Here is a 25,331-nt window from a genome sequence, read left to right on the forward strand (position 1 = left end):
TTAATGTGTCTACCTAATTACGCATACGACCCGTGGACCCTTACCACCTTAGTGTTGGGGCCTGGGGGCCATGTATCGACACTAAAATCAATACGAGGGAGTACTCGGAGTCTGCGAGTCGAATGAGGTGATCACACATGTCAAGATCAACAGTCAAGATCAACATACGAGGTATTCCATACGAGTTGGCATATTAAAGATACGCGTCTGACGTACTCCGTGTAGGTCTCCTATAAAGTCTCCTGCGAGGTCTACTGCCAAGCATATTTAGGCAAAGGCCTGTGCATAAAGTTTTTAACCACATCCCTATGTTAGTTATGGGAAAATACATTGTACGTGTCTATTGTACAGAGTACATATGATTGGTAGATGTACAGAATTACAAAGTGCGATTGTTTTATGTCCTCCCCACAGATCTCAGAGACACGGGATCTTCAAGACCCGTGGATCTTTTATAATAATAGAAGGGGGCCAAGTAGCCTGGAAGTGGGGGCAGAAATGGGAAATCGGTGCAAGGTTGACTTCTATTTCCCCAGATTTTACGCAAGTACACCGGTGAACGGTCATATTTCCCCTTTCAAAGAGTACATGTGTAACTTTGGACCCTTGGAACCTTCCGAGATTGGAACGCCCTCGGGAGGTCTGAGATGGTCCATGGTTCGTTGCAATTGGATTAATTTTTTATTGTATGGTGTATTGTGTGGTGTATTGTATTATTAGTTTTATGTTTCACCGAAGTAGCGAATCATTTTGGAATAGTGTGATGCAGGGTCCACCTAGTGGCTGCACAAACATGGACAAACTTGGACAAACTTGGACATAACGAACCTGTACAGCCGCTATGTCTCTCATTCAGGCCCACTTGGGCAATTTGAAGCACTGTGAGTGGTTGATATGATGGAATTTTAATATAGGAAAAGTGGTTTCAGGAACGTAATAAGAAGAAAAGAGAAAGAATTAAAAAAGAAAAAAAGAGAAAAAAAGAGAAACTAAGCATTTGGAGTAAATTGGAGCCTCAGGTTAAGCCAAGTCGCGTGCACAATTTCCTATCGCCTAATTGGCCTTTTTTCTGTTATTTCGTGATATCTAAGAATAAATCGTGGACCCTTTCTTCCCTTTCTTCCCGAGCTCTCTTTCTTCTTTCCTGGGCTCTTGTTTACAATTTCAACATTCCTCGAGTTAACCTCCTGATTTCCTGGCCAACTGCGCGATTCTATTGTACAAATGAAATGATTCCAACATGTCCATATTCGCCTTCTTACCACCTTTGACGCCTTTCCTTTTCTCTGCTCTCGTCGTGAGTGGCCTCGCCTCAAAGGCCTTACATATTGCGCTCCATATTCAGTCCTTACCGTTCCTGTACTTCGTCCTCTATTCACCCACCCTCATTCTACGAGATGTGTTGGTTATCATATTCGGGCGGGTCTTGTTACGTTTCCAAGCGCCAGATAGTCGATGGCAATGGCTCTCGACTGGGTTGGGAGGGGCACTGTCGTATGTTTACCCCCAAATACCGAACACTGAAATGGAGGACAAAGGAAACTTCGCGTAACATAATCTAACACTAGTACAGCCTAATCACATGGGGTGCTTCCTCCATCCAGTTCGGATTCTTTATGCAAACCGGTGCCGAGGTCGCCTGGGCAGCTGGTGGTAGCTTCCTGAGCGATCCGGCGGCAATGAAAATTCTCCTTAGCGGTATCTCAACTGTATCCGCTGCAGCCACCATGCTCGGACTAATGTCGTGGTTGCTTCATTCGCATTTGTACAACATCACTGGTCTTGGCTTGCAGGCAATCCGAGACCTGGCAGTGGGGGGATACAAATCGCGTTATACGTTGATTTCCGCCCCTAGCAAATCGTGCATGGCCTCGATAGACATCCGATCCTTCCGTCGCATTATTCCCGCAGTCGCCATCTGCGTGTCGCTCATTTTCTTGGAACTAACTAGGCCCGCTATACCGTACGACCATTTATCTGGAGCTCTGCCGCTGACATTGCTCGACGCTTTCCAAAAAAAGACAGCGACGGTGGAGGGATGTCGCGAGCCCGCCATGCCATTCCCTTTATTCACGGGAGATGATGGCGTCTCCGGTCCTCAGTTCCAACCGGATTCGACATTTGTGGAACAATGGTCACGAGCCACATGGCTCCCCGAAAACCCACCCCCAGGATTTAGCCGCTGGGATCTCAGCCCGAGTGATCGTGCAGAGAAGGACAATCAATATTCTTTTGTGTGTGCCGGTGATGAGGGCGCATTTTACAATCCGAAAAGTGACCCGCTCATGGTTACAAACCTGGATGGTGAAATTTATGAGCCCCTACAAAAGGCTTTCAAGGAGCACTCCGTTGAGGTCAACCATGTAGTGCTATTAACCCTCGAAAGTGGCCGCAAGGAACTTTTCCCCACCCAGCAGGGCACCCCTTTGTTCGATGGCCTTCTCGCGTCTCATAAGAAGCAGAACATCAATGAGGCAATCGATCGTCTAGTCAACATGACCCCGGTCGCTCAACAGTTGACCGGCGAGTACGCAACCGATAGTAAGGGGAAGAAGCTCGACTTGAGCTATTCTCCATGGCATACCCCACCCCAAGAAGGTATGGGTGGGCTTAATGTCCGTGGTGCCGTAACGGGTAGTTCCTTGACATTCAAGAGTGTTTTGGGAAGTCACTGTGGTGTGAATCCTTTGCCAGTGGATCTTCTGGAGGAGTCTATGCTTGAAATTTATCAGCCCTGCTTGCCACAAATTTTCGATCTGCTCAATCAAGGGAAGTCGCAGTCGGGGAAGCACCTCCAGAACTCTTCTTCTGAGGACAAATCCGCGGCTCTGAAGAACCCCTGGAAGTCTGTATTCATGCAGTCAATTACCGATGACTACGACCGTCAGGACTTGCTGAACAAGAACATGGGCTTTAAGCACAAGGTTGTTAAGAGTACTATGCAGTCCCCCCACGCGGAACACAGAGCTCAGGGCGAAGAGATCAACTACTTCGGATTTGCGGAGACTGAGCTCCGACCCTACGTGATGGACCTCTTCGAGGAGGCTGCAAACAACAAGACCCGGATGTTCCTTTCGCATGTCACCAGCACAACCCACCACCCTTGGAGCACGCCAGACGACTTTGAGAAAGAATCATACATGAGCGACCAGGGAAACATCAACCACGACCTGATGAACAACTACCTGAATTCCGCCCGGTTCGTCGATATCTGGCTCGGCGACATCATGAACATGCTCGACCAGACCGGCATTGCCAACGAGACTCTAGTCGTCGTCGTTGGAGACCATGGCCAAGCCTTCGGCGAAGATAACAAGGACATGACCGGCACATATGAGAATGGCCACATTAGCAACTTCCGCGTACCCTTGGTTTTCCACCACCCGCACATGCCTCGGGTGGACATCACCGCCAATGCCACCGCCCTCTCTATTGTCCCCACCATCCTGGATCTCCTCGTCCAGTCCAACTCCCTGGACGAGCGCGACTCCGAGATCGCAAATTCCCTCCTCCCTGAATACCAAGGCCAGTCTCTCATACGTCCTTTCCTCTCTTCCGCGGATGAACCACCCCACCGCCGTGACCACCACAACCTTCCCCCACCAGATGAGCAGCCAGAGCACGAGCGAGAAGCCACTCAGCTCGAAGCTCGGTCCCACTCAGAGAGCCCAGCCAAACGCATCGTTTGGAACATGGGACTAATCAACGCCGGTGGCTCGATGCTCTCCGTCATGGCAGCCGATGTCCCATACCGTCTCATCCTTCCCCTGAAGGAAGGTTTCGAGTATACATTCACCCACCTAGGCGAAGACCCCGGTGAAGCCCATCCCACCAAGGCGTGGACTCTTGAAACCCTCATCAAAGAGGTTAAGCCTAAATTTGGCCAAAATTCCGCTGATTGGCTCAATGATGCTGAGCTAGTTGGAAAGTGGTGGGTGGGTGAACAAAAACGCATTTGGGGTTACCGTGAAGCCTAGTCATATGCTAGCTCCGCGGCATCATCAAAAAAACAAGTCAAAAGTCAGATAAACCGGACCTTGGTGATTGTTCTGGTTTACTTCGCATTGCATTTCTTCCCTTTTTCTTCTGGCCCTGGGCCCGTTTTACATCTCATGATATCTCCCACAATTGTTTTGGAGCTGGCGTTACAACGGAGTTGTTTCTAATCACGTATTTATGCGTGAATGCTTGAGCTCCCTCATTTCCTTGAAGATATTTCCCCCATTGTGGCTGGACAGCCCTTTTCTTTTCATATCTCATGTGTATCTATATGGCATTGGATGGCACTGTTTTTGCTTTTTTCCTTTCTGTCCCTTGATATTAGTCAACCCTGGATTTCGGCAACTGTACTTGTATAGAAACTGGAAGCGAACAAAACATTGTACATAGCACCGAAGGATCCCTCGGTAGTTTGGGGTGGCATCTTGTCCAAGCGGCAATATCGTGCATGGGGGCCAGGTATTTTTACCTCATATATATAATCTAATCCATTATTTGACTTCATTCAGTCTCCCTAGAACATTCTTGTTGTGTTCTAGCCTTAGGAATATAAGACCAGACCGGTTATTACTGACGGTTTGACGTTCTGATTTGCTTTCCCTGCTTGATTAGGATCATCGCGATCTACCTTGAACGACTGCAGATCCTTATCATGAACCTAGGCTTAACCTACATATGTACCGGATAATGCCTGGCACTCGAGACCTTTCCCTTTCCGTTTTAGTGCTCACCTCTTGCCGCTTTTCGATCACTGGGTAAAACTGAGCACGTCCCTGAGTATTCTGACTTGATGAAAAAAGGGACCCTTGGCGGGTGGAGGGTCTGGACCTTAGACCCTCCGGCCAGGTCAAACGGGTGGTATCCGTGTGGTGCTTTGAACTGTTCCTCTGCCGAACCCCGCTACTGAACCGCGATCACCTGGTGCTCAAGGCGTACCTCCTCCCCTCTACCGCCCTCGACACATGTGGTCGACAGCTACCAAGGATGTTTGGGTGAGAACCGGTTATCTACACCGAGAGTCATGGCATATAGCCAACAACAAGGACGAAGCATTGTTTAAAAGAAAGAAGAAGACATCGCAATACTGGAAATCAAGTCCAACTGTGCACAGATCACATTGCCATACTAGCTCTCTTGAGCGCTGTAATAATAGCATCTATCAACGCGTGAAAAATGATCACTTCACTCCAGTCCGACTATCTTAAGGGAATCCTTCCAGAGACGATCCTCCTCCTCAGGGTTATATGTTTGCTTCACCCATCCGGCGCCGAAGGTTTGGCCATCGTCCTCACCACGGTCCGCTTCCTTGCAGTCCTCGAGATACTTGCCACCCTTTGCCTCCCACTCCTTACCCACAGCCGCCCACACCGTCGTAGCCGCTCCCTGCTGGGAAGACTTTAAGATCTTTAGAATGTAGGGGTTGGTCATAATAGCCTCTAAGAAGTCCGGAGGCATATTACGGGATATAGCAGTGTTGATCGCGCCGGGGTGGAGACTGGTAGCATGTAGTCCCTAGGAACCATATAACCGCTCAATGGTGTTGGCCAAATATACCGCAGCAAGCTTAGCGTTATTATACGCAGTTTCGTGGTTATATTCGCTCTTTTCGAAGTTGTAGTTGTCGCTACTAAGGAGAGTCCCAGCTCGGTAGGCAGATGAAGCCACGACCACAACTCGCGAATTGAGCTCGGGAGTCACACTAGCTAGCAAAGCTTCCTTTTGAAGCTGGAAGAGGAGAAAGAACCCTATATAGTTACCAGAGAATTGCGCCTCAATGCTATCTTCGGTGAGCGCACGGTTCTGGATGCCCATAACACCCGCGCCGTTGATAAGAATGTTGACCTGGCCCTTAGACGCGGCGAGGATTTCTTTAGCCCCAGCACGAATACTCGCAAATGAGTCTAGATCTAAGTCGATCAGCGAGACTCGGCCGGGTTCTAGGATCCCGGCGAGGTTCTTCTCGGCCTTAGATCGGTTGCGGGCTGTGAGGAATAGAGTAGCCCCGGTGGTCTTCAAGGCACGAGCTGTCTCGAGACCAATGCCTGATGTGGCTCCAGTGATGACAATAACCTTGCCGGCCAGCTTTCCTTCGGCACCCTCATCTTTGATGATTTGAAGGGCGGTTGGTCGTGCATCTCCGGCGCCTTGAGGGTCGAGATGCGCGGCGTGTCGAGGTTTGATTGTGAATCTGGTCCATCGGCCGCTAAGTCACTAGAGATCCAAAGAGAGACTGACCTAAGTCCAGCGTTTGACGCCATATTTGACCATCAGATGTTTGGTTAATGGGGTCGAAACATTCACCATATGACTTCGGTAGTCTTCTTCGCTCATGCCTGGTTTGCGATAACCACATATTGTCAGGCAGAGGTACTTGTTCTCATGGGAGCCAGAGAGCTCAGGAATTTCAGGCTCATCGATTGATACCATTGTTGCGAGACGTCAAATTGGTGAATCCAGAAGAGGTTTAGGCTAGTGTGGGATTCCTCGTTGAATAAGTCTAAAGAAATGAGGCTGGGGAACCACCGGGCCACTCGGGGCAGGCCCGAAAAGTGCACGGCAGGACAAAAGATTCCTCGTTGAATAAGTCTAAAGAAATGAGGCTGGGGAACCACCGGGCCACTCGGGGCAGGCCCGAAAAGTGCACGGCAGGACAAAGAATCGGCCAGACCAGATTCTGACAAAGAGAAAGAAAAATGCACAGACCACATACTCACATTCACAATATCTACCTTTTCCTCTTTTTTTTTTTGCTGTGGTTCCTACCGGGAATTCATAGTGTGGGGGTTTCGTCAGCAAGATCCCTGGGTTCGGGTATAAATAAGCCATTGGAGACGTGGCCGAGCCTTGGGAGTATGCAGAGTGTACACCGGTACGATAGAATCCAAGGCTTAAGAGAATTTCGGTATAGAAATGAAATATCACGAGAGCAGAAGAAAAAAAGTGGAAACCTCGGAATCTCCCCATTGAGTAAGGAGCTTGGGAATGGAAGATTCTGATGGTCACAAGGTGTGTCCTTGACTTATTTATGAGTATTATACTTCGTATTGGTGCAGGGTTATAGTCAGATAAGCTATATGGCCTTAGTCCTATCTGAGCATTGGAGGTCTGGACTCTTTTGGATTTCAATGAAGTCAAGTCCTAATTTTAGTTTCTGTACTTTCCCCGGATTATCCAGATTGAGCCATTCGAGTTGAACCATGGAACAACACACTGTACTCGTATTTTGATTTTCACTTGACTACCTAGGTATATCCTAAAATCATATCTGACGCATTCAATTTTAGCTCCTGGATTTTAGAAGAAAAAAAAATTTATTCGGACCTTAGTACAGGAATTGACCAATGAATTCATCTTCGCCCGGGCCGCCACCTTGAAGCCGGGGCGATCGGACAGGAACAGATATCACAAGTCATATGTACTAACCTGATTGGTAGGGATTCAGTCATGGATCTGCAAAGAGCCACCTGACCCCAGATAGTAGTACTTTGAGGCTTGGAAGATCTCTAGAAGACCTGGCTCGAGGCTTGGTAGTCCGTGTACGATGTACGTGTAGTTCTTTCAAAGGGGTTGGAGGTCACCTGGATGAATTTCTCTTTTTTTTAAGCAATGAATAAATTTAATGTTGAGGGTCAAGAATTAGAGTGGCGTTGGGGTTCCCCGGGTTCCCAGTCTCCAGACGGCTTTCCCAAACAAGACATCCGATCCGGCCATCCCTTAACTTCCGAACGGCCACACTATCGTCGAACTATCGTGGATTTCATCATGTCTGGTGACTGGTACTGCCCCTAGATGAATTATCCCTGATTTAGTCGATATTGTTCTTATAAAGTACGTATGAGGCAAATCAGAACAAGGATTCTAACAAGATATGATAACACAAGAGTGTCAAATTCCTTTACTTGAAAGACCAATTGATATAATACCAAGTACTATACTACGTATAAGATTATTCTATGTTTTCAATCTATTTGCAGGGTTGCGTATGCCTTGCCACAGCCGTTTAGCCTGCATTCCAGGAGGTCTGGAATTAATCCGCTCTGCAGTACCCTTGGTCCAAGTCTGGATTTCCTTTTTGGGCTGTCATTTAGTTTCTTTCTGCTCACGAGGCACCTCTGGGGCGCTTTGGTCTTGGTTCGGCCTTATTTAAAGAGAGTTCATTCTCTGGCCCATGGTTCCTCAACTGAATCGTCTTCATTCTTCTTTTTCACATACAAACAATCAGTCTAATACTCTTTGACGACTATATTGATATCATCATTACCCCTGCTTAATATCTAGTATATCACATTGCAATGTCTGTCTCCATCGAAACCACTACAGTTCCTGCTGCTCCTATGACTGCTCAGCCCGTCTTGATGGGCCACAAGTCCAGAATGCCAGAGTTCAGTCTCACTGGAAAGGTGGTGCTGGTCTCAGGTGCTGCACGGGGTCTGGGATTGGTCCAAGCAGAGGCACTCCTGGAAGCCGGAGCGAAGGTATACGCACTCGACCGTTTGGAGGAGCCGGTAAGTTTCTACATTCCTCGGATCTAGTCCATACAATCACAAGATCCCTCCTCTATATCAGCACTAGGCTAACAATCACTCGGTCACCAGGCCCCCGAGTTCGAGCTGATCCAGCAACACGCAAAGGAGCTTGGCACAGTGTTGCACTACCGTCGTATTGATGTGCGTGACACAGAACTTCTCAACAGTGTCATCGAGACCATCGCCAATGAAGAGGGCCGTATGGATGGCCTCGTTGCCGCAGCAGGTATCCAGCAGGAGACCCCAGCGCTCGAGTACTCAGCCAAAGATAGCAACACTATGTTCGAGATTAACGTCACGGGAGTGTTTATGACCTCCCAGGCTGTGGCTAAACAAATGATTCGCTTTGGGAATGGAGGTAGTATCGCTATGATTGCCTCTATGAGCGGTACCGTTGCCAATCGCGTACGTTCCCACTCCCCTCTTTTCGTCCTACCCTTACTATTTCCACCCCGTTCTGCCTTTATATTTTCGGTATAGGCCTAGTGTCTCCCTGCCCGGACTTTCTTTATTTCTGTTTGTGGATTATTTCCCCGCTTTTATGTCACATCCCGTTCTTCTAGTTGGCCTACGGAGTACAAGGATCTAACATTATTTTCTTACAGGGTCTTATTTGCCCCGCATATAACGCTAGCAAGGCTGCTGTCCTCCAGCTTGCCCGCAACCTCGCTTCCGAATGGGGCACCTACAACATCCGCGTTAACACCATTTCCCCTGGTTACATTGTTACCTCTATGGTTGAGAAGCTCTTCATCGAGTTTCCTGAACGTCGCGATCAGTGGCCGAAAGAGAACATGCTTGGCCGTCTCTCCCGACCGGAAGAATACCGTGGCGCTGCTGTCTTCTTGCTTAGCGATGCTAGCAGCTTCATGACTGGAAGCGACCTGCGCATGGACGGTGGCCACGCCGCGTGGTAGATTGATTATGGCTTTGTTTCGATTTTGCCAGTTTCAATCACTGCGTGTGACCATCTTTCTTTTGGTCTCTCATTGCATGGCGTTCTGCGTCGTCTTCTTTTGGGTTATTGGGCGGGAATAGCGCAGCGTGGGCTTTGATATTTGGGGGAATTTGAATTTGATCGTTGTCTTTTTCTAGATAGCGATAATTGGCCTAGCAGATTTTGTGTGCTATCATGACGTTAGACTACAAGTCGATCGCTCGAATACTAATTGTTATAAATTGTTATAAATTGATACAATTTTCATCTCTATTCTAGAGTTTAGCTGCATGTAAATCTTGCCCCACTATAAGATAGATCGACATTCGAATCTCATTGTTGTACAATAATATATATTAACTGTCATGCGTAGCCTTGCCCAGATGTATATATTTCATGTTTAAGCGTCGTCTCCCAATCGGCACCAAGAACCCGAATCTCAACACTTCCCCCTCACCGACAAAATAACCGCGTACATCCATCCAGTCGGAATGTACCACATAGCCACACCAGAGCACCTGATCTCCCAACAAGGCTGATCAACAAACTTAAGGTTCAATCCCAAGATCAAAGGTTGGGGATACACTTGAAAAAGAATGTCGTTGCTAAATCTAGTAGCCCGCAGATCACAGAGTATCGCGTGATAAGTACGTGGCCATCGTAATCGTCATCAACATAGTCTCAAACAACTCAGATCTCAATGTAATATTCATCTCAGCCGCTAATAACCATGGAAACCCATTCGCGGCTGACATCAAGTCTGGGGAAGATGCGGAGAACCGGGACCAATCGGAGTTTGGTCGAGCCGAATATTAACTGTTTGAGGTGAATGCAGGTGGGTATATTTGCTTACTGGTTGGATGCCTTAATTACCTGTTGGGCACTACACTCCGGCCTTATCCTCGTGTATTTGTAACAAGCAGTCACTTGAGCTGGCACGTGTTGGTCTTCTGGAAGCATGCATGAAATACGGACAGTTTCGGAGTTGATCCCTGATTCTTTTCTAATGACAGTTTAGCCCAGATAGGTAAGTAGTCTCAAAGGTGATTGCTGGGCCAAGTTCCCGAAAGGCAGAAGAAATGGTTTTTATATTGAAATATTATGTATAATTGGGCCGTTGGATCCGTCACGACTACACTCTAGACCAAGGCAAATGAGCACACTCTAGAGGAATTGCCACCATGGCTTGGCATTCTAGTTTTGTCCTTTGTTTCCTATCCTTCAATATAAGATATCTCATTGGTTGGTTGGCATGACATGCATTGCCCTCTACCATCCCTGGAAGGAACTTAAGTCATGGTGCTTTGCACTGGAGAGAATCTTCTGATGAGTTCACTGTGCTTTTTAGTAATATAGACCTTCCAAGGCCGTTAGTAAACCTCAGATAATACACCTCTTTGATATAATATGCTACGTTCAGAAGTTCGCCTTACAATCTTTGACCTTAGGTTTCCTTTCTCGATGTTGCTTCAAAGGCAGTCACCCATGAACATGGACCTAGTATTATCAAACAGTATTAGAGAAGGATAATTTGAAGTAAATGGTATTACTCTATACCAAACTGCCAGGATACATAATGGGATATCGATATCTTAGGCCATGTCAAAAGCATATTCCAAAGCATGTACCCACCTTTTAACAACTGAACTAAGATGCTTGACAAAGGCTACCCATTTCCTACTGAACTTTCTACTTATCTGAAGTTACTTACATTTCAATCCTGCTGGGCCACAAGTGATGCTCCTTGTTTCTTCTTAATTGCCCAATAGAGATTTGTATGATTAATTCGATATCTGGGCCCAGAATGGTTCGTACTTCCTGATTGCGATATCGGAGATCTTTGCCGTCATCACCTCAATGGAGTATGCCTACTCCAAGGCGCCTCGCAATATGCGTTCTCTCATTCAAGCGATCAATATGTTCACCAAAGCCATCTCCGCTGCCATCGCCGAGGCTTTGATAACACTTTCCAGGGACCCTCTGTTAATATGGAACTACGCCGTCTTCGCTATCTTGACCTTTGTCGGTGGAACCTTGTTCGCTATCCAGTTCTGGGGTCTGGATAAGGAGGAGGACGAGTTGAACAACTTGCCCGAAGGTCATGTGCAGGTTAGTGAGACCACGGAGGGACAGGCAGAGTTTGAACATGTCGAGATTGGCCCTAGTCGTGGCTGAGATTGTGGGTGCTACAGAAAGTTTACCTTGATTTAGCTTGGGTCCGTTTGAAATGGTGTGTTCTTTTTCCTCCAAAAAGGTCAAGTCCAACACTTTCCTCACCTTTCAATGAATTCAACTGATTCTCTTCACTTTGCTACAGACTGAGCCCTATTTGTTCGTTATTTGCTACAATCGAGCAGAGTTGCAATACGAGTGATATATACGAACCAATCACAATCTCTTTCTGACTTCTCTTTTATACCAGATCCACCTCAGGCCCTAAGTCCTCCCCGTTTTACATGAGCCACATCCAACTGTGGAGTGATTGGAAATAGGTCCAATTTTAGGCATTCCAATGTCTCTAAGCCCTATGGGTACTACGGGGTACTATGGGTACTACGGAGTACTTGGAACTCCAATAACGACGGTTGAAATGTGGATGCCTACTTTGCCCACAGTGATCGTATTCGTATCACATGATAACCTCAGAATCAGCCCCTGTCCAGCCCATGTTATTGACGGTGTACGGAGTACTACTCCGGACTGTATTTTGACCTGAACGAATGAAAAATGAGTATTCCTTCTTTTTATATTTTATATTTAATATATTGTAACTCAAGGCGGAGTTTTTCAGCATCTTTGACATCACTTCACTCCACTCAGTAACGATGATTCGCAAACCCTACGAACATACCAAAAGAACTACCAGCATAACTACCTTGGGACATTGAGGAGGGGGAGGTGGCTTGGCTAAGCTTCCGGCGTGCCCGGTTCATAAGGGTTCCTTCCCCCTCAGTACATAAGTATCTTCCCCCTAGAACATGTAAATCTATTCCTTTTTCGTCTCTGCAAGTCTCTGCAATTAACCGTCGGTCACAATTGTGAAGCCGTCATGAAGACTCCTACACTGATCTGGATTGCTCTGGCTTTGCCCGGTAAGTGCTTTTCCTTTATGTTCGTTCTTGGCTTAATTGGACCTCTACACGCGTCTACAAAAAATAATATTTTCACCGCCCTAATCACCATCTTCTCACAGGTGCAATTGCTGTTCCCAGCGAGCTCAATTCCGATGATGTCGCATTCGCAGGTGTGCAACGAGCACTCCCCAATGCGCCCGACGGGTACACCCCGACATCTGTCAGCTGTCCAGCGAGCCGACCGACAGTTCGCAGCGCAGCGCAGCTGTCCCCAAACGAGACATCATGGCTAGAAATCCGCCGAGACAAGACGCTATCGGCAATGAAGGATTTCTTCGGGCATGTGAAAGTCGGCGATTATGACGTGGTTGACTACCTCGACAAACATTCTGGGAACTCGTCAAGTCTGCCCAATATCGGTATTGCCGTTTCGGGCGGTGGATGGCGTGCATTGATGAACGGTGCCGGTGCCGTCAAGGCTTTCGATAGCCGGACATACAATGCGTCGACGACTGGGCACTTGGGTGGTCTGCTGCAGTCTGCTACCTATATCTCTGGTCTGAGTGGAGGCAGTTGGTTGCTGGGTTCAATCTATGTCAATAACTTCACTACTATCGACAAGCTGCAGACGCACACGGATGGTTCTGTCTGGCAGTTCGGGAACTCGATCATCGAGGGCCCTGATACTGGTGGTATCCAGCTTTTGGATTCTGCTGGCTATTACAAGGACCTTGCTGAAGCTGTCGAGGGGAAGGAGAAAGCTGGCTTTGATACTACTCTCACTGATATGTGGTATGTTATCCCTGTTTATAGGGATGCATGTATGTTTGCTAACTTGGGTACAGGGGCCGCGCACTCTCCTATCAAATGTTCAATGCTAGCAGTGGTGGACTCAACTATACCTGGTCTTCCATTGCCGACACCCGTGAATTCCAGGATGGAAATTACCCCATGCCGTTTGTTGTTGCAGATGGCCGTAACCCCGGTGAGCGGCTCGTTGGCAGCAACTCGACTGTCTATGAGTTCAACCCGTGGGAGTTCGGCACTTTTGACCCTACTATCTTTGGTTTCGTTCCGCTCAAGTACCTGGGCTCTAAGTTCGAAAGTGGTTCGCTTCCGAGCAACGAGAGCTGCATCAGTGGTTTCGACAGTGCTGGCTTTGTGATCGGAACCTCGTCCACACTCTTCAACCAGTTCCTTCTCCGAATCAATACCACTTCGCTCCCCACCTTCGTGAAGGACGTTTTCACCGACATCTTGAAAAAGTTTGACAAAGATCAGAAAGACATCGCTGCGTACGATCCCAACCCCTTCTACAAATACAACGAGCACTCGTCGCCTTACGCCTCGCAGAAATTACTGGACGTCGTCGATGGCGGCGAGGATGGACAGAATGTCCCTCTGCACCCTCTTATCCAGACCGAGCGCCATGTCGATGTCATCTTCGCTGTCGACTCCTCAGCCGACACTGACTATTTCTGGCCAAACGGCAGCTCCCTGGTTGCGACCTACGAGCGCAGCCTGAACAGCAGCGGTATCGCCAACGGCACTGCCTTCCCTGCGGTTCCAGACCAGAACACCTTCATCAACCTGGGTCTCAGCACCCGCCCTTCGTTCTTTGGCTGTGATAGTTCTAACCAGACTGGACCTTCGCCTATCATCGTGTACATCCCCAATGCTCCTTACTCCTACCACTCCAACGTCTCAACCTTCCAACTCAGCACCGACGACACTGAGCGTGACAATATCATTCTCAATGGCTACGAGGTTGCTACCATGGGTAACAGCACCGTCGACGGCAACTGGACATCCTGTGTTGGCTGTGCTATCCTCAGTCGCTCGTTCGAGCGCACGGGTACCACTCTCCCGGATATCTGCAACCAGTGTTTCGACCGGTACTGCTGGAACGGCACTGTGAACTCCACCAGGCCGTCCTCCTATGATCCAACTTATTACTTGTCTAAGTCTGAGAGTATGGCCTCGATAAGTTTGCCCACCATGCTATCCATGGCTGTCGCAGCCAGTCTGGCCATGCTCGTCCTGGTATAACCAGACATCATGAGTTATTTTTTTTTTCTTCTCGCTGCCATGTTGCAGCTACTCGCATTCCGAACGCGGGTTTTCACCATTTGATTCTTTCTTCAAGCATGGGTGATGTGCCATCGAGCCATCCTCGTGTCATTTACGTTTTCCTAGTATTTGCCTAGTTTTCTTTGGATTCCATGGGATCCAATTCAATAGTAATGCATACGTATGTCCGTATCAGAATATTGCACTTCAGTGCAGCATTATCCCTTCCATTTCTCAATTCGATCGCTCGCAGATAAATCGTTGGAAGTATATGTCCCTCAAATCATGATGGCCTGCTCCTCTTTCGCTCAAATTTGTGCTAGAGTATAAGATAAGAAGGCCGAAGTATTCATTACTGGCTCATTGATTAATTCTGCATCATTCTACCTGCACGTTGGTACATAGTTACGACTCCCTAGACTTGCTAGTATGAAGGTAATACGTAAATACTTTCCGCTGAATTTCTTAAATCGCCGCTCACCAAGTGGCAAGCTATGAAGTATAGGGTATTCCAGAGTAGTATATCGCCAAGGGAAGATTTAGATGGGGTTAGAAGTCATTTAAAGCTTTAGATAGAATGTCGGTATCTGGTAGAAATATATACCCGATGACATACAGATTATGGTGGAAGTTCGAACTCTTGATTAGTTTATAGTACCATTCGGAACATAATTTCACACAGTGCTATTATGTTTTGATTTTCACTTGTCCTTGAATTCATCCGATGTAACATCCTGATGTCCTTGACGTGTTTTGTTTGAATGTATATGTCACGTGCCAATGTTGCTATGGGAACACCACAACAAGCAACCTCGGATCAGCCACCACCTCCACAGTGGGTTATTTGCTTTGCCTTGCTTCCTCGTTCATGCACCTAATTCGACAACTCTCGGTAACCTGCGACCCTACGACATCGACCTTACGACATCGGGCCGATACCACATTTTACCGCCAAAACCCGCCATGACCGTCGCGTGCCAATACTAACTGCGACCATCAACGACAACACGATATCAATATGGCGCGCGCTGCAGTAATCCCACAATCCCCTGCGAAACGGGTGGCACGAACCTCGACTAAGTCCACAGCCGCTGCCGATGCAAAGAAGAAAGCCCCTCGAAGAGCAGCACCGGCACCACGGACTGCGACCCCGGCTCTCGATGCTGAGTCTGATGATGAGCTTGGGTTTATCACAAGCAAACCCACGAAACCCACCGCACGTCCTCCTGGTCGCCCAACCGTCAAACCAAAAGTGACTCCAACTGTGACTGCGCGAGGAAGGAAGGCTTCCGAGTCTCTTGCCGACAAGCCAAAACCCCAAAATAACGCCGCCGAAAATCAGCTAAGGCAACAAACTGAGGCACCAAAGAAGCGTGTCGGAAGACCGAGAAAAAGCCCCTTGCCCACAGAAGCTGCTGAAACCAAGCCCGAGGCTGCACCGAAAACCAGGGGACGACCAAGGTCGGCAACAGCAGCGAAGGCCCCTCCGGCCCAAACGGTAGCTACGAGCAGGCGGACACGTGCGGCAATTGACACAGCGAATGATACCAAATCGAACCAAATTAAGATAGCGACAAACTCGACAACTATGCGCTCGAACCTTTTACGTGGACCTGCCAAAAAGAAGACAGTGAAATTCCAGGATGTCTCAGATTCCGAAGCTGAGGAGCCCGAGGTTCCAGCTGCCGGCCGTCGACGAGTAGCGACCAAGGGCACGGACGATGGCAAGGCTGGCCTCAGAGCGACCCCAGTCCGCAAGCCCGTGACAACCGGCACTCGCGGAAGGAAGCCAGCTGCAGCCAAGAAAGAAACGACCAAACCATTATCTCCCAAGAAGGCCAAGCAGGTGGCCAGATCTCTATCAGCATATGCAAGCTCCGACGGAGAAGATGATGAATTGAACACCATCAAGGACGACACCAAGGATCCGGTCAGACTTGTTGTACATTCGCCAGTCAAGCATAGCTTGGAGACCACTGGACTGAGCTCTCCTGTACGAAGGATCAACTTTACCCCCAAGAAGGCGTCCAGCTTCATGGACGAGAATGGCGAACCGAAACTACCAACCCCCAAACACGGATCAGACGGCGTCGGACTTAGCTCCCCAGTCAGGAAAATCAACTTTACGCCGAACCGAAGCCAGAACACAGTCGCAGATAATGGTCACCTCGCTCTTCCACCTGGCAATTCAGTCATTTTTAGTGATTCTATGATCATGTCTAGCCCCGCGAGACGACCAGCACCATCATCTCCCTTCCAATTTTCCATGAGAGAGACCCCGAATCGTGGAGGCTCCCTCTTCGGTGGTAGTGTGAATCCGATTTCGGCGCCTGATTTCACACCGGGACGCACTTCTCCATTGAAGATGTCACCCAAGAAGGGTTATTTGGGTGCTTCTTTCTCGCAATCACCATCCAAGGATTCTGCATCAGCAGCACCTGCTCGAACACCCTTGTTCCAAAGCCCCGCAAAGAGAATAGCTTCTCCATTCAAAAACTCGATCTTCTCTGCTCATGCATCTGTGGCCCCCTCTAACCCCATCGACAATGATGGAACCCCTTCTAAGACAGTCGAATTTTCACAGTCCACCACCCCAGGATCCTCGCCAAGGGATGGCCTGCCTGACCAGGCGGCATTTGAAAAAGACACTGAAATGGTCGAGGATGTGGCTCGAGACATTTTTGGCATTGAGTTATCTTCTGATGGAAAGGCATCATCGGTTTCTCCTATCCAGGAGGGTATTGCCACCCCGGAAGTTGCCCGAGACCCATTCAATGATGAAAACACCGACTCTCTATCCGCGGAGGTGGAGGTGGAGGGAGATTCAGACTTGGAAGAGGATGAAAGTGAATATCCTCAAGATCAACTCCAGTCCGAGTACGAAGAGCCTGAAACGATCTGCTTCGATGCTATGGAAGAGGCCAACATGGCAGCGGAGAACCTTTATGATGAGGAGCCCGAGGAAGACTCAGCCCCCGGAGCCAGCGAACAAGTTGAAGACCAGGTTCAATTCGACCGCGAAGAAGCCGATACGATTTGCTTTGACGCCATGGAAGATGCCCAATTGACAGCCCATGATCTACATAACCAACAAGTTCAGGAAGCGTCAGACCTAGAAGAAAGTGAATTTGAGTACGAGGAACTGGACACAGTTTGCTTCGACACTATGGAAGACGCTCAATTTGCAGCGGATGATCTTCATGATCAACAAGTCCAGGAAGTCCCAGAGCTAGAAGAGGATGAAGATCTCCATGACGAGAGCGAGTTTGAATACGAAGAAGCCGATACGGTTTGCTTCGACGCTATGGAAGATGCCCAATTGGCACCTCATGATCTACATGACCAACAAGTTCAGGAAGCGTCAGGCCTAGAAGAAAGTGAATTTGAGTACGAGGAACTGGACACAGTTTGCTTCGACACTATGGAAGACGCTCAATTCGGAGCGGATGATCTTCATGATCAACAAGTCCAGCAAGTCTCAGAGCTAGAAGAGGACGAAGATCTCCATGACGAGAGCGAGTTTGAATACGAAGAAGCCGATACGGTTTGCTTCGACACTATGGAAGATGCACAACGCGCAGAGAATGACCTGTATGACGAACAAGGTCAGGCGGCAGGCTCAGACATGGAGGACACCGATTCTCCCGAAGATGAGCTGGCGGTACTGGAGCGGGAGATCGAGGAAGAGTCCCAAGATGTACAAGAGGCCACTCAACAAGCCGAGGAAGAGGGACAAGTTATGAGCGAGCAGAGCGACATGGAAGACACAGAGTCTATCCTGGAGTTTGCAACAATGTCGCCGAAGCCTGCTTCGCTATATGAGAACAACCATGCCGAGGATATTGCAACCCCGGTCCAAAGGACGCAATCCATTGCTTTACCACAATCAAGTCCCACGGGCGGTGAATCTACTCCATTGGCCTTGAATTGCCCAGCCAACTCAGAGAATGATCTTGACTCCACCCTCGATGCCAAGAATGCCAATAATGTCATCATTGACGCGCCCCTGCATGAAGAAAATAGTTGGACGCCAAACACCCAGGTTGATAGCCCTGCGTCAATGGCACCCAGTCTCTTTAACACACCAAGCGTTATTGACCAGTATCAATCCCCTGCTGAGGGTAGCTTAGGTTTGACGCCATTGGCACAAAAGTTTGGCCGTTGGGAACAAAATACCCCTTCCCAAGCTAGATCACTCCGACCGCGTCGCCGTGGAGTTTTCTCGTTAGTAGGCCCCTTGGACCGTACCAACACGGAAACTCCGACAAAGCCTGAGAGTGTGTCATATCCCAATTTGCCAAAGAGTCCTTTGGCAAATACTCCCTCTTTGTTTGCTCAATTGCCCCTTCAGCCTCAAAGTGCTTGCATAAGCCCTGGGTATGAACAGAATCCACGGCCATCTTCCATCTATGAAGATCACCAAATAATTGAATCGCCAAAGAAAAGCACGGATATCTTCGAGGATCCTGACTCAGAAACTATTGAACTAGAGCACAGTTCTACCGCCGAAGTCCCGCAAGACCAGGGCCAAGAGTCCCATCTACTCGATGACAAAGAGAACTGCGGTCCAATTCTTCCATCAACCCCAATGAAGGCCCAATTCCAACCTGACGATTTACACACCATTCACACGGTGTCAAAGGTGCCTTTGAAAGCCGAAGGCGACGTGTCACCTCTCAAGCTGTCCCGTAAGAGAGGTCTGTCCCTCTCGAGCACATCTCCCACTCGATCTTCTCCGCGTGTTCGCAAGCCAACCTTTATGGCTCTCAATGACACTGCACCGATTCTGTCTCCGTCTCGGAAATCTCCACGGGTGAGTAGAAGTCCAACACCAAAACGCCGTTCTATCACGGGTAGACGCAGCAGTGTCAAAGCACCAATGATGGCTGCGCCCGGTACTCCCGTCGCAACCGCCAGTCCTGCCAAGAAGGCACGTCGTAGCATCAGCACTGAGCAGAAGGCTCTGCATGGGGCAGTTGTGCATGTGGATGTTCATACCACCGAGGGTGAGGATGCCTCTGGTATATTCGTGGAACTTTTGCAGCAAATGGGCGCCCGATGTGTGAAGTCCTGGTCTTGGAATCCTCATTCCAGTCTCTCGCCGGTTGATGGTGCAGAGCCCAAGGACCTGAGAGTTGGCATCACCCATGTTGTGTACAAGGATGGTGGCCTGCGGACTATGGAGAAAGTCAAGAAGGCAGCAGGTCTTGTCAAGTGTGTTGGAGTCGGTTGGGTCCTTGAGTAAGTTTATCTCCTGTGCATCTTTACGTGACTTTTCTGACTGTTATATCTAGTTGTGAACGGGAAAACCAATGGCTCGATGAAACTCCGTATGCGGTTGACAGCTCTATCATTCCCCGCGGAGGCGCCAAGCGCCGCAAGAGTATGGAGCCTCGTGCACTGAGCAATGTCAACGGAACGCTCGTTCGCATTTCTGAATCCCCCGCGCCATCTGCTGGCGGACGTCGCAGTGGTGTCAATGCAGGTGCCGTTGAGGGTTTCCGCAAGATCACACCTCCGACCCACCAGCCGATGCCGTCTACGCCCCCACAGCAATCTTCTGCTGATAGCTACCAATTCCCTGCTACCCCAGGATACAACTTTGCCAACCTTGATGCCATTGGCATGTCGCCCGCTACACCCGGATTCCTTGGAAATCGCTCCAAGCTTGTCCAGCAATCTTGCCCGCCAAAGCAGAGCAACCGAGGTCTCTTCCCGAGTGCTAAGCCTGCGAGCATTATGCTCGAGGAGGGACAAGACGAGGAATCTAGGAGACAGCGCCGATTCCGCATGGAGGCTGCCAGGCGCAAGAGTCTTGTTTACAAGCCTGCTGTCGCTAGCCCTCTTGTTCCTTGATTTTATTCTTTGCATTATTCGTGTTTTGTAGATTCATACCCGGTCACTGTAAATATGGGGACTCTCTTTATTTGGGCGTTTCTTGAATTTTGCCCCACGACGGCGAGCTGCATAGGTTGGATTGTTGTGCAAGGTTATTGGTCGTTACTTTTTGTTTGGAATCTCAGTTAAACCAATTCAATACGAGGTGCTTTGAATACACACTCATGTCCATGTTGAACTTGCAAAATATAGTCTTTTTATTCAGAAACCCAGTCCTAATACCCGAAATATTTTCGTTGTCACGTTCCAACTATATCGTGTCCAATCAACCAAAGCGATGATATCACTCCTCCGACTCTTCACGGTAGAATCCAGCAACCAAGAAAGCGAGCTCCAAAGCCTGCTTCTCGTTCAATCGTGGATCACAGAATGTCGTGTACCGCTCCCCAAGCCCATCCTCCGTCAGCCCGGCAGCACCGCCAACACACTCAGTAACAGCCTCTCCAGTAAGTTCAAGATGCATACCACCAAGGAATGACCCAGCAGCGCGATGAATTTCCAACGCCTGCTTCAATTCAGACAGAATATCCGTGAAATGGCGGGTCTTCACACCGGAAGGTGTGCTCTGCGTATTGCCATGCATAGGGTCACATTGCCAGACAGGGATATGACCAGAGGCCTGCACAGCGGCAATATGGCCAGGGAGGAAACTAGCGATTTTCGAAGCGCCGTACCGCGAGATAAGTGTCACTTTCCCGACCTCACGATCCGGGTTAACAACATTCAGCAGCTGCACTAGCTCATCCGGCGCCATGGAAGGCCCGATCTTGATTCCGACGGGGTTAGCGATACCGCGGAAGAACTCGACATGCGCACCGCCGAGTTGGCGTGTGCGGTCGCCGATCCAGAGGAAGTGGCTGGATGTTGCGTAGTAGCCTGTTTCGGGAGACGTGCTGCTGCTGTTGCTGCTGCTGTTTGCGTTCGCTGGGTGGCGAAGGAGTCTGGTTAGGCTCTGCTCGTATTCTAGGGAGAGTCCTTCGTGACTGGTGAAGATGTCGGCTGTCTCGAAGCCGCGGTCCTTGTCGATTCCGACTGTGTGCATGAAGCGTAGGGCATCTTTTACCGCGCCTACAGTTTTGGCGTATTGCTCTTTGATCGAGGGCGTGATTACATGGCCTAATCCCCAGTCTAGTGGGGAGTGCAGGTCTGCCAGGCCTGATGAGAGCGAGGCACGGAGATAATTCAGAGTTGCGGCGGAGTGGAAGTAGGCTGAGACTAGACGTGATGGGTCTGGTTGGCGGGATGCAGGGTCTGCGGCGAAGCCATTGATGTTGTCACCGCGGAAAGAGGGCATTTCCACTCCATTGATGACCTCTGTTGAACTTGAGCGAGGCCTAAGTTTGTTATTAGATTTGTGGTTATGGATTAATGGATGAGGAACTTACTTTGCAAACTGGCCTGCGATCCGAGCAATACGGATGACGGGCTTATTGGCACCTATTGGTGGATTAGTTGCCAGCTTATTTGCTTTTTGTGGGGGTCTGACATACCCCAGATGAGAACCAGACTCATTTGCAACAAGAGCTTCACCTTGGCTTCAATCATTTCTTGGGTGCAGTAGTCGAAGAGCTCCGCACAGTCACCTAGTCAAAAGGGTTAGTCCTTATGTTTCGGGGGAATATTTCCCTGTGCAACATACCACCCTGTAGAACGAATGCTTTGCCCAAAGCGACATTTCGTAGATTTTTCTTGAGATTGATAATCTGCAGAATAGGTCAATATGGTAGGGAAGATCCAGTCTAAACAAAAGACATACCTCTTGTGTGGTCACGAGTGGAGGAAGCTTCTGTAGTTTTTGCAGTGAGACTTTCAGTCCTTGAAGATCCTCATAGATGACATCTTGCTTGATGGGCTTTTGTGTCCAAGCTAGATATAGTTAGTGATACTGGTTCAAATGTGAAAAGAGATTTTACAGATATTTAGCTCTTACAACTAGGGCTCCATTCGGCCATGATGGGCAATTGATCCCGAAAGGTGGTGGGATGATATGAGATAAGTGTCTTCCGTTTGACCAGCAGTAACAAACAAATGCAATGAGGGATGGGTCGGAATAGGCTGTGTCGGTGGATAAGCGATAATTTCTTAAAATTTGCAACTGAGGACTGATGAGAAAGAAAATATATCAAGGGCACATAACAAACGAAAGCTAACTTGACGGTGTGAGACGCTTATTCACGGAATCGGATGACTCACTTTGATGCCTGATATTGAAGGCACCATATTTGTTTCACATTCCTGTGACTAGTAGTTTAACTATGTAACTATACGTTAGGAGGTTGCGGCTGAGAGTTCCATACAGCCTTTTCCAAGACTAGAGGATATCAATTGACTGGAAATAAGGGAACATCATTCAAAGTATAGCACAGATAATAGGATAGCCTCACCATGTAACAACCTCCTGACCTCTTACCTCTGACCTCCATTCCTCAAGTCATCAAGTGGTACCCCCGATGTACAGTTGCGGACGTGGAAGGTGCCATGGCCCAGATAACTGGCTCTCTTCTTCTTTTGGAATTTGTGGGATTCTGAAAGGCCATGGATCCGAGGCTTATAATGCGAATGAGTGTTCTCGAATTTGACCTATATGATACATCGAGTGACGGAGTCTGCTGCTTTGTAAACAGCAGGAAGTTCTCACTGTGGACTTGATAACTAGTCATATTTGACAGCACTGGCAACGATGAATAGAGCCTTGTAGTTAGTATCATCTTGAGTGCCTCAAAATGGGGTCTCTGATAGTTTCAGGCATTTCTTTGTCTGGTGAAGCTTGCACCTTGAACCTTGCCTGTCGTCTGTCTGAACTAGGGGGGTCTTCTTCCAAACACCACACAGTCTGCAGGGCTTTGTGACATCACATCTGCAGCATATCATTGACTTTGAAAAGAGGCGAAATAGCTATAGCAGAGCCGTGTTTACCGTGGCTGCTGCAATGGGATTAGTACAAAATAGAACGTAATGTTCGTAAAAATTTGATTTTGGACAATATGAGCCGGATCAATTACGTACAACATAGAGGGGAGATATCCTGGCTAGACTTACTGGATTTTTCTAGCATAAGCACTAGCCGATAGGTATCTACCACACCACACCACATACCCACTGAGAGATTAACGGTAGGGATGTGAAACAAGCCTCAAAGTGAAATTCTAAAAGCACCCTGTGGCGACGTTAGCTGTAACATAGGTATACATGTAGACGTAGTCCTCTGTAGAGCCTTGGGTATTGACGAATGTAATGTCTAGGCCATAATCTGCAGTATTTGGTAACACCTGGGGGCAACAGGCCTTTTTATATTTGTCGCATACTTTCCGTGTCGAGATGCAGATTTGATGCAGATTTCTCACTACCCCAGACTTGGCATAGAAAACAGACCCTTTAGGATCTAAATTTGGAAAAGAAGAGGACGGGCCACGGAGACAGAGAAAAGGGGGCAGAGTAGATCGAACAGAGCAGAAGCTGACGGAGACGAGAAATTAATCCAAGCCACAGCGCCTGAAATCGGGAACGATACAGGCAACTTTCGTATTGAAGAGTCTAACCGAGCCGACCGAAAGGGGCCTGCCGACTGTGATTGGCCAGGACTCGGCACTAACCGTAGAATGGTCGTTTTGGGTTAGCGTTATCGGTTTATGTTTTGCCTGATTTGTACTAGCGTGGCCCTAAATGACCCTAAATGGCCTTGACGGAAGTAAAAAACGTGGGCCAGGTCTCAAGGTTCCAAGGTTGGAAAGAGCCCCATGAGAGCAATGCCAAAAGGGTATTTAAACCTTCTGCCCGCCTTGCTTTTCCTTTTTCTATTCAATCCCTTTCCTCCCCACATTCTTTTAACCATGCAGTACAAGATCCTTGCCACTCTTTTCCTCGCCGCCACGGCCCTGGCTGCCCCTGCGGATACTACTGCCACATCCTCAAGCACTGAGACCACCGACACCGACAGTGATGATTACTACAGTGATGATTACTACGATCTCCCGGATATACCCAGCTCCATCATGACTGTTCTGGCAACAGCCGTCCCGGCCTCCTGGTACAACGATATCATGGATCCCGCTTCCCGCTCCTCTATCGTCAGCGAAGCTGCGGCTGGCACCTACCCTGCTTGGTACAACGCGTTGCCTAACAGCGTCAAGGCCTGGGCCACTTCCAACTTCGACGACCAGACCGCTGCTGCCACGGCAACCGCTGATAGCAGCGCTACTCAGACCGAGGCTGCTGATAGCAGCGCTGTCGAGACTGGCTCCACCACCGCTGCCAGCCAGGCCTCTTCCAATGCTGCCGAGACCACTTCGGCTTCCATTACCTCCTCGGGCTCCAGCTCTGACTCCACTTCCTCCTCGGCCTTCATCTCCGACTCCAGCTCCAGCTCTACATCAGCCTCTCCCTCTTCTTCGCAGTCTACTGGTGGTGCCCCTGCTCCTACTGGAGGTATTGCCATAAGTGTTGCTGGCGCAGCTGGTATTTTGGCCCTGGCTCTTGCCCTGTAGAGAACTGCTGCATGATTGATTTTCCTGATGGTTTATAATAAACTTTAACTCCCTGTGCATGTAACTCTGTGTATAATAACCATTTCATTATATATACAGCATAGGATAAATTATAGTCTACATACCCTATAAGTAATGGTTGCCGATTATTACAAGACACAAACCAGCAAATACGCCCCTGGCTTCACGGTTTACACAGACAGAGTTCGACTCTTACAGCCTTTATTCAATTCCAAGTATCGCCGAGATTCTTGCGACATAACCCTCGCACGGTAAACCGCTCGTTTGGCTTGCAGGTTGTGTCTAAGCTGAGATGTTAGCATATCCAAAGTCAATATAGGGT

General features: G+C 48.7%; 10 protein-coding genes across 10 annotated transcripts; 6 read left to right on the plus strand and 4 right to left on the minus strand.

Annotated features, from left to right (window-relative positions):
• Positions 1-1,240: 1,240 nt before the first annotated feature.
• On the plus strand, positions 1,241-3,977 carry N7516_004474 (uncharacterized protein; the record flags this gene model as incomplete). Its single annotated transcript, XM_057217194.1, has 2 exons — positions 1,241-1,494; positions 1,574-3,977. The coding sequence occupies 2 exons, from the start codon at positions 1,241-1,243 to the stop codon at positions 3,975-3,977; spliced, it is 2,658 nt and encodes an 885-aa protein (XP_057079077.1).
• Positions 3,978-5,181: 1,204 nt separating this feature from the next.
• Positions 5,182-6,257, minus strand: N7516_004475 (putative short-chain dehydrogenase/reductase; the record flags this gene model as incomplete). The annotated part of the gene is made up of 3 exons (XM_057217195.1): positions 5,182-5,511; positions 5,554-6,187; positions 6,235-6,257. 3 exons carry the CDS (start codon positions 6,255-6,257, stop codon positions 5,182-5,184), a joined length of 987 nt encoding a protein of 328 aa, XP_057079078.1.
• Positions 6,258-8,291: 2,034 nt separating this feature from the next.
• Positions 8,292-9,442, plus strand: N7516_004476 (putative short chain dehydrogenase; the record flags this gene model as incomplete). Its single annotated transcript, XM_057217196.1, has 3 exons — positions 8,292-8,504; positions 8,595-8,930; positions 9,131-9,442. The coding sequence occupies 3 exons, from the start codon at positions 8,292-8,294 to the stop codon at positions 9,440-9,442; spliced, it is 861 nt and encodes a 286-aa protein (XP_057079079.1).
• Positions 9,443-11,319: 1,877 nt separating this feature from the next.
• N7516_004477 (uncharacterized protein) lies at positions 11,320-11,637 on the plus strand (the record flags this gene model as incomplete). Its single annotated transcript, XM_057217197.1, has 1 exon — positions 11,320-11,637. One exon carries the CDS (start codon positions 11,320-11,322, stop codon positions 11,635-11,637), a length of 318 nt encoding a protein of 105 aa, XP_057079080.1.
• An 874-nt stretch (positions 11,638-12,511) lies between these two features.
• N7516_004478 (lysophospholipase family protein) lies at positions 12,512-14,585 on the plus strand (the record flags this gene model as incomplete). Its single annotated transcript, XM_057217198.1, has 3 exons — positions 12,512-12,554; positions 12,656-13,328; positions 13,382-14,585. 3 exons carry the CDS (start codon positions 12,512-12,514, stop codon positions 14,583-14,585), a joined length of 1,920 nt encoding a protein of 639 aa, XP_057079081.1.
• Positions 14,586-15,624: 1,039 nt separating this feature from the next.
• N7516_004479 (uncharacterized protein) lies at positions 15,625-20,462 on the plus strand (the record flags this gene model as incomplete). Its single annotated transcript, XM_057217199.1, has 2 exons — positions 15,625-19,847; positions 19,901-20,462. The coding sequence occupies 2 exons, from the start codon at positions 15,625-15,627 to the stop codon at positions 20,460-20,462; spliced, it is 4,785 nt and encodes a 1,594-aa protein (XP_057079082.1).
• A 325-nt stretch (positions 20,463-20,787) lies between these two features.
• Positions 20,788-22,456, minus strand: N7516_004480 (3-deoxy-7-phosphoheptulonate synthase class II; the record flags this gene model as incomplete). Its single annotated transcript, XM_057217200.1, has 6 exons — positions 20,788-21,838; positions 21,890-21,941; positions 21,995-22,087; positions 22,144-22,207; positions 22,261-22,370; positions 22,435-22,456. The coding sequence occupies 6 exons, from the start codon at positions 22,454-22,456 to the stop codon at positions 20,788-20,790; spliced, it is 1,392 nt and encodes a 463-aa protein (XP_057079083.1).
• Positions 22,457-22,772: 316 nt separating this feature from the next.
• Positions 22,773-23,164, minus strand: N7516_004481 (uncharacterized protein; the record flags this gene model as incomplete). Its single annotated transcript, XM_057217201.1, is given in 3 exon segments — positions 22,773-22,815; positions 22,915-23,084; positions 23,096-23,164. The coding sequence occupies 3 exon segments, from the start codon at positions 23,162-23,164 to the stop codon at positions 22,773-22,775; spliced, it is 282 nt and encodes a 93-aa protein (XP_057079084.1).
• A 191-nt stretch (positions 23,165-23,355) lies between these two features.
• Positions 23,356-23,884, minus strand: N7516_004482 (uncharacterized protein; the record flags this gene model as incomplete). Its single annotated transcript, XM_057217202.1, has 3 exons — positions 23,356-23,428; positions 23,661-23,773; positions 23,810-23,884. Coding segments are annotated over 3 exons (261 nt in total), but the record flags the coding sequence as incomplete, so codon positions are not given.
• Positions 23,885-24,334: 450 nt separating this feature from the next.
• On the plus strand, positions 24,335-24,988 carry N7516_004483 (uncharacterized protein; the record flags this gene model as incomplete). The annotated part of the gene is made up of 1 exon (XM_057217203.1): positions 24,335-24,988. The coding sequence occupies one exon, from the start codon at positions 24,335-24,337 to the stop codon at positions 24,986-24,988; it is 654 nt and encodes a 217-aa protein (XP_057079086.1).
• Positions 24,989-25,331: the final 343 nt, after the last annotated feature.

Source organism: Penicillium verrucosum, assembly GCF_028828655.1.
Source record: "Penicillium verrucosum strain IBT 35672 chromosome Unknown utg000001l_segment0_segment0, whole genome shotgun sequence".
Lineage (NCBI taxonomy): Eukaryota > Fungi > Ascomycota > Eurotiomycetes > Eurotiales > Aspergillaceae > Penicillium > Penicillium verrucosum.